Source organism: Crinia signifera, chromosome 12 (assembly GCF_055691185.1).
Source record: "Crinia signifera chromosome 12, ASM5569118v1, whole genome shotgun sequence".
Lineage (NCBI taxonomy): Eukaryota > Metazoa > Chordata > Amphibia > Anura > Myobatrachidae > Crinia > Crinia signifera.
In genome coordinates this window covers 7,330,533-7,345,454 of record NC_139228.1, presented here as the reverse complement: position 1 = coordinate 7,345,454, position 14,922 = coordinate 7,330,533, and the positions used below count along the sequence as shown (strand labels likewise).

Sequence of the window (14,922 nt, the reverse complement as noted above, 5' to 3'; positions counted from 1 at the left end):
TAAAGTGGGAAAACTGATTCATAACTACAGCGTTAACACCGAAGTGAAACTGAAGGACAAAACAACAACGGAGAAAACCAAAGTTTGCTTGGAGTGAGTTAAATTCATCCACACAACATACTACTCCTGGCTGCTTAATCTGGCAATTCAACCATAACATCAGCATTTTACATCTGCAAACAACTTTTACCATCACTGGTAAAGCTTGTACTTGCACTGTCTGTTTTGAAAATGCCCAGCTGTACCTCTAATGACCTCACCTCTCCTGCTCTTCCATTGATAGTAGGTGTCTCCCAACATTTTATTCTTGGCCCTCTTCTTCTCTTTCTCTATACGTCCTCTCTGGGTGAGCTTATGTGCTCACTCGACTTCTACTATCACCTCTATGCTGATAATACTAAAATCTACCGATCCTTTCCTGATCTCTCTCCCTCTATCCTCACTCATATCTCCAACTGTCTCTCTGCTGTCTACTCCTGGATGGCCCAGCGCTTTTTTAGACTTAAAATATTAAAGACTAAGCTGACCCCTTCCCACCCTCCTGCATAACACCTGACCATCTCTCATCCTTACCTACTGTTTATGCTCACTTCTCCCCCTTCTGTGTCACCCCTGTCTGTCTAACCTTCCCCTTTAGAATGTAAGCTCTCACGAGCAGGGCCCTCTCTCCTCATGTGCCTTTCTTAGAATATATAAACCACTGCCACCCTGATGATTGCTTCAGTGTCCTGTCCCCTGATGCAACTATCCATATTTACCATGTACTTGTCCTAAACTGTCTTGTACTGTAATTTGTTATACTGTATGTTTTTGATTATAACTATGCTCTGTACAGCGCTGCGGATTCTGTGTGTGCTATATAAGAAACTGTTAATAAATAAATAGCTGAGTGACGAGAGATGGACACCTGGGTCCCCCTCCTCCGAGACCAGCACGGTCTTTGTGCACAAACGCTACTGAACACAGAATAAGAGGCTTGGTACCTGACAGTTCTGGGGTACAGCGTGCTCAGGTACTGCTGCAGAACCTCTTCCCCACTCCCACACGCAGTTAGAGACGACGGCTCTCGTGGCCCAAGACGAAGGTGGCTGATGAAGAAGAACACAAAACCTTTACATGCAGCTTCCCCAAACTCTGCCATTACAAGTCAGGTTCAATGGAGATCCATGCCTCAGGCCAGATTGTTATAGGAGATACTGATTACATCACCTGTGCTAAAGCATGGCTAGCCTTAAAACCGGGACTTGAATGGCAGAGTTAGGGAAGTGTATTAGTCTATGGATCATACGCAGCACAGTTAGTGTAGTGGTTAGCATTACAGCCTAAATCAAGTTCCTGGCCCCAGTGTCACGTGTGTGCAGTTTGCACATATTCCACATGTGGCGGGAATTACAGTATACTGCCTCGGAGATAAGGGCATCCCAAGTGATCAGATGGTGCAATAATAATAAGTCACCGCCCTACAAAGCATTTTGGTGAATGAAACATTAATCTATGACAAAGGGAGCCAAGCAGACAATTATAGTGATAGTGCTCTACACTGCACACAGTGGGCAATAGTGGTACTGCAGTGGCTGTGCTCTCATAACTCACATATAGACATAGAATGTGACGGCAGATGAGAACCACTTGGCCCATCTAGTCTGCCCCTTTATTAAACATGTTTCCTCAAACCATATGATCCTTATTTCTTTGTAAGGATATCAATATGCCTATCCCCAGCATGTTTACATTGTACTACTGTATTTGCCTCTACCACCTCTGATGGGAGGCTATTCCACTTATCTACTACTCTTTCTGTGAAGTCATTCTTCCTCACATTCCCCCTGAATCTTCCTCCCTCTAGTGTCAGTTTATGTCCCAGCATCCACCTCTCCTTACAGCATATGTAGCGATCGCACCCGTCACTGATTATACAGCGCGCGTAGCGATCGCACCCGTCACTGATTATACAGCGCGCGTAGCGATCGCACCCGTCACTGATTATACAGCGCGTACTGATCGCACCCGTCACTGATTATACAGCGCGTAGCGATCGCACCCGTCACTGATTATACAGCGCGTAGCGATCGCACCCGTCACTGATTATACAGCGCGTAGCGATCGCACCCGTCACTGATTATACAGCGCGTACTGATCGCACCCGTCACTGATTATACAGCGCGCGTAGCGATCGCACCTGTCACTGATTATACAGCGCGTAGCGATCGCACCCGTCACTGATTATACAGCGCGTAGCGATCGCACCCGTCACTGATTATACAGCGCGTAGCGATCGCACCCGTCACTGATTATACAGCGCGTAGCGATCGCACCCGTCACTGATTATACAGCGCGTAGCGATCGCACCCTTCACTGATTATACAGCGCGTAGCGATCGCACCCGTCACTGATTATACAGCGCGCGTAGCGATCGCACCCGTCACTGATTATACAGCGCGTACTGATAGCACCCGTCACTGATTATCCAGCGCGCGTAGCGATCGCACCCGTCACTGATTATACAGCGCGTAGCGATCGCACCCGTCACTGATTATACAGCGCTTAGCGATCGCACCCGTCACTGATTATACAGCGCGCGTAGCGATCGCACCCGTCACTGATTATACAGCGCGTAGCGATCGCACCCGTCACTGATTATACAGCGCGTAGCGATCGCACCCGTCACTGATTATACAGCGCGCGTAGCGATCGCACCCGTCACTGATTATACAGCGCGTAGCGATCGCACCCGTCACTGATTATACAGCGCGCGTAGCGATCGTACCCGTCACTGATTATACAGCGCGCGTAGCGATCGCACCCGTCACTGATTATACAGCAGGTAGCGATCGCACCCGTCACTGATTATACAGCGGGTAGCGATCGCACCCGTCACTGATTATACAGAGCGTAGCGATCGCACCCGTCACTGATTATACAGCGGGCAGCGATCGCACCCGTCACTGATTATACAGCGCGCGTACTGATCGCACCCGTCACTGATTATACAGCGCGCGTACTGATCGCACCCGTCACTGATTATACAGCGCGTACTGGTCGCACCCGTCACTGATTATACAGCGCGTACTGATCGCACCCGTCACTGATTATACAGCGCGTAGCGATCGCACCCGTCACTGATTATACAGCGCGTACTGGTCGCACCCGTCACTGATTATACAGCGCGTACTGGTCGCACCCGTCACTGATTATACAGCGCGTACTGATCGCACCCGTCACTGATTATACAGCGCGTACTGGTCGCACCCGTCACTGATTATACAGCGCGTAGCGATCGCACCCGTCACTGATTATACAGCGCGCGTAGCGATCGCACCCGTCACTGATTATACAGCGCGTAGCGATCGCACCCGTCACTGATTATACAGCGCGCGTAGCGATCGTACCCGTCACTGATTATACAGCGTGCGTAGCGATCGCACCCGTCACTGATTATACAGCAGGTAGCGATCGCACCCGTCACTGATTATACAGCGGGTAGCGATCGCACCCGTCACTGATTATACAGAGCGTAGCGATCGCACCCGTCACTGATTATACAGCGGGCAGCGATCGCACCCGTCACTGATTATACAGCGCGCGTACTGATCGCACCCGTCACTGATTATACAGCGCGCGTACTGGTCGCACCCGTCACTGATTATACAGCGCGTACTGGTCGCACCCGTCACTGATTATACAGCGCGTACTGATCGCACCCGTCACTGATTATACAGCGCGTACTGGTCGCACCCGTCACTGATTATACAGCGCGTACTGGTCGCACCCGTCACTGATTATACAGCGGGTAGCGATCGCACCCATCACTGATTATACAGCGCGTACTGATCGCACCCGTCACTGATTATACAGCGCGTAGCGATCGCACCCGTCACTGATTATACAGCGCGCGTAGCGATCGCACCCGTCACTGATTATACAGCGCGTACTGATCGCACTCAACACATCCCTCAATACCTCACTTAGCCACGCCCACCATTTCCTCATTAGCATGCTATTACCAGCTCTGGCGCTGCCTGGGTATTCCTCTCAGCACCACAGACTGTGAGAAGACCACGTCCTCATCCGCACACGCTGACAAAGAGTGCCAGGGAGCGGAGGTCATGTGAGGGAGCAGAGCATCCGGGAGGACAGCGGAGGAGAGTAACGGAAACGGAACGGAGCAGGACGCTGCTAGCACCTACAGGAGAGAAGGAGCACACAACTATCATGTATTATCTACTCTGCACACACTACACACCTTCCGTACACGGCACACACACACTGCCTATATGTCACAACACACACACCTTCCGTACACGGCACACACACACACACACTGCCTATATGTCACAGCACACACACACACTGCCTATATGTCACAGCACACACACACACTGCCTATATGTCACAGCACACACACACACACACACACACACACACACACACACACTGCCTATATGTCACAGCACACACACATCGCCTATATGTCACAGCACACACACACACTGCCTATATGTCACAGCGCACACACACTGCCTATATGTCACAGCGCACACACCTTCCGTACACGGCACACACTGCCTATATGTCACAGCACACACACCTTCCGTACACGGCACACACACTGCCTATATGTCACAGCACACACACCTTCCGTACACGGCACACACACACTGCCTATATGTCACAGCACACACACACACACACACACACACACACACACTGCCTATATGTCACAGCACACACACACACTGCCTATATGTCACAGCACACACACACACACACACACACACACTGCCTATATGTCACAGCACACACACACACACACACACACACACACACACTGCCTATATGTCACAGCACACACACTGCCTATATGTCACAGCACACACACCTTCCGTACACGGCACACACACTGCCTATATGTCACAGCACACACACCTTCCGTACACGGCACACACACTGCCTATATGTCACAGCACACACACACACACACACACACACACACACACACTGCCTATATGTCACAGCACACACACACACACACACACTGCCTATATGTCACAGCACACACACACACTGCCTATATGTCACAGCACACACACACACACACACAGCCTATATGTCACAGCACACACACACACACACACACACACACACCGCCTATATGTCACAGCACACACACACACACCGCCTATATGTCACAGCACACACACACACCGCCTATATGTCACAGCACACACACACACTGCCTATATGTCACAGCACACACACACACACACCGCCTATATGTCACAGCACACACACACACACCGCCTATATGTCACAGCACACACACACACCGCCTATATGTCACAGCACACACACACACTGCCTATATGTCACAGCACACACACACACACTGCCTATATGTCACAGCACACACACACACACACACCGCCTATATGTCACAGCACACACACACACACCGCCTATATGTCACAGCACACACACACACACTGCCTATATGTCACAGCACACACACACACACTGCCTATATGTCACAGCACACACACACACACACACACAGCCTATATGTCACAGCACACACACACACACACACACACACACACACCGCCTATATGTCACAGCACACACACACACTGCCTATATGTCACAGCGGGTTGGGATCATTTGGTCTATTGCATTATGGTCGAAAGTCATTAGGTCGACATGCTAAAAGGTCGACATGACTCTAGGTCGACATGGGAAAAGGTCGACATGGGAAAAGGTCGACAGGTCATTAGTTCGACAGGTCATTAGTTCGACAAGGTCATTAGTTCGACAAGGTCATTAGTTCGACATTGTCTATGTCGACATTCACAAGGTCGACATGGGGTTTTTCACTGTTTTTTTACCTGAATGTCAACACAGTCGACATGGACACAGTTTAAAGTGCACTGCATCCCCTCGCATCGCTCGCTATGCGTCGGGCACGGTGCCTCGCTACGCTCGGCACACTATTTTATTCTCCCACCACGCCCTAGTGGATGGTAGGGCATGAAATACCGCCTGTCGGCACATGTTGGCTCAAAAAACAGTGAAAAACTCCATGTCGACCTTGTGAATGTCGACATAGACAATGTCGAACTAATGACCTTGTCGAACTAATGACCTGTCGAACTAATGACCTGTCGAACTAGAATCATGTCGACCTTTTCCCATGTCGACCTAGAGTCATGTCGACCTTTTAGCATGTCGACCTAATGGATTCGACCTAATGACTGTCGACCATAATGCAGTAGACCAAATGACCGCATCCCGTCACAGCACACACACACACACACAATGCCTATATGTCACGACACACACACACGGCCTATATGTCACAACACACACACACTGCCTATATGTCACGACACACACACACTATGCCTATATGTAACGACACACACACACAATGCCTATATGTCACGACACATACACACACTGCCTATATGTCACAGCACACAAACACTGCCTATATGTCACAGCACACACACACTGCCTATATGTCACAGCACACACACACACTGCCTATATGTCACGGCACACACACACTGCCTATATGTCACGGCACACACACACTGCCTATATGTCACGGCACACACACACTGCCTATATGTCACGGCACACACACACTGCCTATATGTCACGGCACACACACACTGCCTATATGTCACGGCACACACACACTGCCTATATGTCACGGCACACACACACACACAATGCCTATATGTCACGGCGCACACACACACACACAATGCCTATATGTCACGGCACACACACACACTGCCTATATGTCACGGCACACACACACACTGCCTATATGTCACGGCACACACACACACTGCCTATATGTCACGGCACACACACACTGCCTATATGTCACGGCACACACACACTGCCTATATGTCACGGCACACACACACACACACTGCCTATATGTCACGGCACACACACGGCCTATATGTCACGGCATACACACAGTCTTTATGTCACAACACACACACACACAGCCTATATGTCACAGAACACACACACACACACTGCCTATATGTCACAGCACACACACACACACTGCCTATATGTCACAACACACACACACACTGCCTATATGTCACAGCACACACACACTGCCTATATGTCACAGCACACACACACACACACACTGCCTATATGTCACAGCACACACACACACTGCCTATATGTCACAGCACACACACACACTGCCTATATGTCACAGCACACACACACACTGCCTATATGTCACAGCACACACACACACACACACACACACACAGCCTATATGTCACAGCACACACACACACTGCCTATATGTCACAGCACACACACACACTGCCTATATGTCACAGCACACACACACACATACACTGCCTATATGTCACAGCACACACACACACACTGCCTATATGTCACAGCACACACACACACACACTGCCTATATGTCACAGCACACACACACACTGCCTATATGTCACAGCACACACACACACTGCCTATATGTCACAGCACACACACACACACACACAGCCTATATGTCACAGAACACACACACACACACTGCCTATATGTCACAGCACACACACACACACACACTGCCTATATGTCACAACACACACACACACACACTGCCTATATGTCACAGCACACACACACTGCCTATATGTCACAGCACACACACACTGCCTATATGTCACAGCACACACACACACACACTGCCTATATGTCACAGCACACACACACACTGCCTATATGTCACAGCACACACACACACTGCCTATATGTCACAGCACACACACACACATACACTGCCTATATGTCACAGCACACACACACACACTGCCTATATGTCACAGCACACACACACACACACTGCCTATATGTCACAGCACACACACACACTGCCTATATGTCACAGCACACACACACACTGCCTATATGTCACAGCACACACACACACACACACAGCCTATATGTCACAGAACACACACACACACACTGCCTATATGTCACAGCACACACACACACACACACTGCCTATATGTCACAACACACACACACACACACTGCCTATATGTCACAGCACACACACACTGCCTATATGTCACAGCACACACACACTGCCTATATGTCACAGCACACACACACACACACTGCCTATATGTCACAGCACACACACACACTGCCTATATGTCACAGCACACACACACACTGCCTATATGTCACAGCACACACACACACTGCCTATATGTCACAGCACACACACACACTGCCTATATGTCACAGCACACACACACACTGCCTATATGTCACAGCACACACACACACACACACACACACACACACACACACAGCCTATATGTCACAGCACACACACACACTGCCTATATGTCACAGCACACACACACACATACACTGCCTATATGTCACAGCACACACACACACACACTGCCTATATGTCACAGCACACACACACACACACACACACACTGCCTATATGTCACAACACACACACACACTGCCTATATGTCACAGCACACACACACACACTGCCTATATGTCACAGCACACACACACACTGCCTATATGTCACAGCACACACACACACACACACACACACACACTGCCTATATGTCACAGCACACACACACACTGCCTATATGTCACAGCACACACACACACACACACACTGCCTATATGTCACAGCACACACACACACACACTGCCTATATGTCACAGCACACACACACTGCCTATATGTCACAGCACACACACACTGCCTATATGTCACAGCACAAACTCACACTGCCTATATGTCACAGCACACACATACACACACTGCCTATATGTCACAGCACACACACACTGCCTATATGTCACAGCACACACACTGCCTATATGTCACAGCACACACACACACACACACTGCCTATATGTCACAGCACACACACACACACACTGCCTATATGTCACAGCACACACACACTGCCTATATGTCACAGCACACACACACACTGCCTATATGTCACAGCACACACACACTGCCTATATGTCACAGCACAAACTCACACTGCCTATATGTCACAGCACACACATACACACACTGCCTATATGTCACAGCACACACACACTGCCTATACAGTATGTCTCAGCACACACACACTGCCTATATGTCTCAGCACACACACACACACACTGCCTATATGTCACAGCACACACACACTGCCTATATGTCGCAGCACACACACACTGCCTATATGTCACAGCACACACACACACACACACACACACTGCCTATATGTCACGGCACACACACACACTGCCTATATGTCACGGCACACACACACTGCCTATGTGTCGCACGCACACACACACACACTGCCTATATGTCACAGCACACACACACACTGCCTATATGTCACAACACACACACACACTGCCTATATGTCACAACACACACACACTGCCTTATATGTCACAGCACACACACACACTGCCTATATGTCACAGCACACACACTGCCTATATGTTACAGCACACTACTTCCGTACACGGCATACACACACACACACACTGCATGTATGTCACAGTACACACCTTCCGTACACTGCGCGCACACGCACTACATGGATGTCCTAGCACACACCTTCCGTACACTGCGCACACACGCACTACATGGATGTCCTAGCACACACCTTCCGTACACTGCGCACACACGCACTACATGGATGTCATAGCACACACCTTCCGTACACTGCGCGCGCGCGCGCACACACACACACACAACATGGATGTCATAGCACACACCTTCCGTACACTGCGCGCGCGCACACACACACTACATGGATGTCATAGCACACACACATTCCGTACACTGCGCGCGCACACACACACACACACTACATGGATGTCATAGCACACACCTTCCGTATACTGCCCGCGCGTGCACACACACTACATAAATATCATAGCACACACCTCCCGTACACGGCGCGCATGCACACACACACACTACACGGATGCCACAGTACAAACCTTCCTCCCACTGAAGTTTATGGACTCTGCGAGGTGCATCATGGACATATTGGGTAAGCACATTCGATAAGGTGAGGTGATCGTATCTAGCGCCAGTGCCAGAACAGCGCTGCTCTCATACTGCCGACCGGCCTAGAAGACAGGAGACGGGTAACTGAGGTATACAGGTATGAGACGGCACTAGCTGGGAGGGGTCACACACAGTTTTAATGGAAGGGGAGGGGGGGGGGGGGGGACAGCGAGTAGGGCGGAGGACAGGGGGCGGCTGCAGAGCGAGGAGGGCGGAGGACAGGTGAGGGGGCAGCAGAGCGAGGAGGGCGGAAGACAGGTGAGGGGGCAGCAGAGCGAGGAGGGCGGAAGACAAGGGGGTGCAGCAGAACGAGGAGGGTGGAGGACAAGGAGGGCAGAGGACAAGGGGGTGCAGCGGAGGACAAGGAGGGCAGAGGACAAGGGGGTGCAGCGGAGGACAAGGAGGGCAGAGGACAAGGGGGTGCAGCGGAGGACAAGGAGGGCAGAGGACAAGGGGGTGCAGCGGAGGACAAGGAGGGCAGAGGACAAGGGGGTGCAGCAGAGCGAGGAGGGCGGAGGACAGCAGAGCGAGGAGGGCGGAGGACAGCAGAGCGAGGAGGGCGGAGGACAGCAGAGCGAGGAGGGCGGAGGACAGCAGAGCGAGGAGGGCGGAGGACAGCAGAGCGAGGAGGGCGGAGGACAGCAGAGCGAGGAGGGCGGAGGACAGCAGAGCGAGGAGGGCGGAGGACAGCAGAGCGAGGAGGGCGGAGGACAGCAGAGCGAGGAGGGCGGAGGACAGCAGAGCGAGGAGGGCGGAGGACAGCAGAGCGAGGAGGGCGGAGGACAGCAGAGCGAGGAGGGCGGAGGACAGCAGAGCGAGGAGGGCGGAGGACAGCAGAGCGAGGAGGGCGGAGGACAGCAGAGCGAGGAGGGCGGGGGACAAGGAGGGCAGCAGAGCGAGGAGGGCGGAGGACAAGGAGGGCAGCAGAGCGAGGAGGGCGGAGGACAAGGAGGGCAGCAGAGCGAGGAGGGCGGAGGACAAGGAGGGCAGCAGAGTGAGGAGGGCGGAGGACAGGGGGGGGCAGCAGAGTGAGGAGGGCAGCAGAGCGAGGAGGGTGAAGGACAAGGGGGCAGCAGAGCGAGGAGGGCAGAGGAGAAGGAGGCAGCAGAGCGAGGAGGGTAAAGGACAAGGGAGCAACAGAGTGAGGAGGGCAGATGACAGGGGTGTATGACAGACAGTAGTGGTAGGAAGAACACTAGGCATGACATTGTGTGTGCCGGTGATTACACACACACGTGACTTACATCATACAATAGGTGAGGAAATGCAGCTGGGAGGCCTGGTCTCCGTCCTAAGCTGGAATTTACAGTCAGAGGGCAGAGTATGGAGCTGTGGTTGCTGAGTGGCGGTATTGCCAGGATACAGTTCATCAGCTGGTACATGCCCTGGTGTAGGGTCTGCCACAGAGAGAAGACTAATATTAGAACACACAACGCAGATTATTGCACCCTGCCCGAACCCAGCACTCACCCTCTCTGCGGCGGGTACAGGATAGGTGGCAAAGCTCAGAATGGCACGGCCATGGAACTCGTCGTGCAACAGCTCCGCCACCTTAACCCCAGCTCCGGAGAAGCCACTATGGAGGTCACATAGGATCTGGAAACCCTGCAAAGAGAAACATGATCATAACATTGCTGGGGGTCACCTACCTGCCTCTGCCACCAGCCACTCACCTGTAAGTAGTCACACTCCTCAGTAAAGAAATGCAGCCGGTCCTCTACCTCATCCAGCTGTGAGGATGCTCGGAATAGTGCTTCACCCTGGCTGTAAGTCTCCAGGCCCTCTGCAGGCCTACGGCGGAGGAAACGGCATATCACCACGGGTGTCACGGACGTCACACGGCCTACCAGCCTCACCCCCAGGTGTCGCTCGCGTCACACAGCCTACCAACCTCACCCCCGCGTGTTCCTTCCATCACATGGCCAACCAGCCTCACCCCCAGGTGTCGCTCGCATCACACAGGCCTACCAGCCACACCCCCTACCAGCCGCACCCCTGGGTGTACCGGACGTCACGCAAGCCTGCCGTCCACACCCCTGGGTGTACCGGACGTCACGCAGGCCTACCAGCCTCACCCCAAGGAGTCACACAGCCTACCAAACTCACCCCCGCGTGTTGCTTCAGTCACATGGCCAACCAGCCTCACCCCCGAGTGATGCTAAAGTCACACAGGCCTACCGGCCACACCCCCTACCAGCCGCACCCCAGGGTGTACCGGATATCACGCAGGCCTACTGGCCACACCCCAAGGTGTCACACAGCCTACCAACCTCACCCCCGCGTGTTGCTTCCATCACATGGCCAACCAGCCTCACCCCCAGGTGTCGCTCATATCAGACAGGCCTACCAGCCACACCCCTGGGTAAAGCGCACGTCACGCAGGCCTACTGGCCACACCCCCTACCAGCCGTACCCATGGGTGTACCGGACGTCACGCAGGCCTACCAACCTCACCCCCCGGGTGTCGCTCACGTCACGCAGGCCTACTGGCCACACCCCCTACCAGTCGCACCCCCGGGTGTTTCTCACGACATGCAGGCCTTCCGGCCACACCCCCGGGTGTCGCTCACGTCACCCGGCCTACCGGCCACACCCCCGGGTGTCGCTCACGTCACGCAGGCCTAACTGCCTCTCCCCCGGGTGTCGCTCACGTCAAGCAGGCCTACCGGCCGCACCCCTGGGTGATGCTCACGTCAAGCAGGCCTACCGGCCACACCCCTGGGTGATGCTCACGTCACGCAGGCCTACCGGCCGCACCCCTGGGTGATGCTCACGTCACGCAGGCCTACCGGCCGCACCCCTGGGTGATGCTCACGTCACGCAGGCCTACCGGCCGCACCCCTGGGTGATGCTCACGTCACGCAGGCCTACCGGCCGCACCCCTGGGTGATGCTCGCGTCACGCAGGCCTACCGGCCGCACCCCCAGGTGTCGCTTGCGTCACGCAGGCCTACCGGCCGCACCCCCGGGTGTCACGCAGGCGTGCCGAATCCCCGGTTGACCAAGACGACATAAGTATTTTACGTCAGCTATGGTTATTTCATTGAACCATCTATCCCAAACAAAGACCATTACATATTGCCTTCTACGCCAACTCACCCACCCTGGCTGTGATGGCTCAGGATACACAAAGATTTAGGGTGAAGTTGAGTCTGCAAATAGTCAGACCAGTCTCCCTTACTTCCCAAATCTCTGCTTCTATCGCTATTTGTTTGGACCAACTGTTCTCCGACAATTTCTGCAAAAAAAAAAAAAAGAAATGACATAGTTATATAACAGGCCCCTCGCTCCCAGCCTCAGCTACATCCTGGCCCACCTCCCTCCCAGCCTCACCTACAACCCTGCCACTGCCCCTCCAACTACCCTTCCAGCCTTACCTACATCCCTGCTACTCCCCCTCCAACCACCCTTCCAGCCACACCTACATCCCTGCTACTCCCCCTCCAACCGCCCTTCCAGCCACACCTACATCCCTTTTGCTCCCCCTCCAACCGTCCTTCCAGCCTCACCTACAACCCTGCCACTCCCCCTCCGACCGCCCTTCCAGCCACACCTACATCCCTGCTACTCCCCCTCCAACCGCCCTCCCAGCCTCACCTACATCCCTGACACTCCCCCTCCCAGGCCTCACCTACATTCCTGCCACTCACCCTACGACCACCCTCCTAGCCCCACCTACATCCATACACCCACACGGCATCAGGGAATGACAATCATGATTTTAGTTCTTGGATACACCCACCTCCGCCATCGCAGTTTCCTCCCACTTGCGTGTCTCCCTAATAATGAATTGTAGATCATATTACTATAGGTACATATATGTGAACCCCACCTTCCCCAAACCAGCCACCTCCCACCCAATTAGGAATAGATCACCTTAAAGCCTCAGAGAGATACATACAGTGCCCCCAGCACCGACAGTCACCCTCACAGCTACACCCCACAGAACGGAGAAATGGTTAGTCACTGCTCCACGTCACATACAGCGCCCCCAGCCCAGACAGACAGTCACCCTCACAGCTACACCCCACAGGCCAGAGAGATGGTTAGTCACTGCTCCACGTCACATACAGCGCCCCCAGCACCGACAGTCACCCTCACAGCTACACCCCACAGGACGGAGAGATGGTTAGTCACTGTTCCACGTCACATACAGCGCCCCCGGCCCAGACAGTCACCCTCACAGCTACACCCCACAGGCCAGAGAGATGGTTAGTCACTGCTCCACATCACATACAGCGCCCCCAGCCCAGACAGACAGTCACCCTCACAGTTACACCCCACAGGCCAGAGAGATGGTTAGTCACTGCTCCACGTCACATACAGCGCCCCCAGCACCGACAGTCACCCTCACAGCTACACCCCACAGGACGGAGAGATGGTTAGTCACTACCATGTCACATATAGCACCCCCAGCACCGACAGTCACCCTCACAGCTACACCCCACAGGCGAGAGAGATGGTTAGTCACTACCATGTCAAATACAGCACCCCCAGCACCGACAGTCACCCTCACAGCTACACCCCACAGGACGGAGAGATGGTTAGTCACTGCTCCACGTCACATACAGCGCCCCCAGCCCAGACAGTCACCCTCACAGCTACACCCCACAGGCCAGAGAGATGGTTAGTCACTACCATGTCAAATACAGCACCCCCAGCACCGACAGTCACCCTCACAGCTACACCCCACAGGACGGAGAGATGGTTAGTCACTGCTCCACGTCACATACAGCGCCCCCAGCCCAGACAGTCACCCTCACAGCTACACCCCACAGGCCGGAGAGATGG

The 14,922-nt window shown here is 53.3% G+C and overlaps 1 protein-coding gene across 2 annotated transcripts in view; it reads right to left on the bottom strand.

Annotated features, from left to right (window-relative positions):
- Window positions 1-14,922, bottom strand: part of MSTO1 (misato mitochondrial distribution and morphology regulator 1) — a 37,455-nt gene that overhangs the window by 6,312 nt on the left and 16,221 nt on the right. The window contains exons 6-13 of one of the 2 annotated variants that reach the window (XM_083166547.1): window positions 13,874-13,910; window positions 13,231-13,369; window positions 11,806-11,923; window positions 11,603-11,737; window positions 11,377-11,529; window positions 10,063-10,194; window positions 4,005-4,183; window positions 984-1,088 (exon numbers count right to left, since the gene is read on the bottom strand). In XM_083166547.1, the coding sequence (XP_083022673.1) occupies window positions 984-1,088; window positions 4,005-4,183; window positions 10,063-10,194; window positions 11,377-11,529; window positions 11,603-11,737; window positions 11,806-11,923; window positions 13,231-13,369; window positions 13,874-13,910 (998 nt within the window). The remainder of the gene's footprint in view (window positions 1-983; window positions 1,089-4,004; window positions 4,184-10,062; window positions 10,195-11,376; window positions 11,530-11,602; window positions 11,738-11,805; window positions 11,924-13,230; window positions 13,370-13,873; window positions 13,911-14,922) is intronic. The other variant, XM_083166549.1, reaches the window with a different exon arrangement.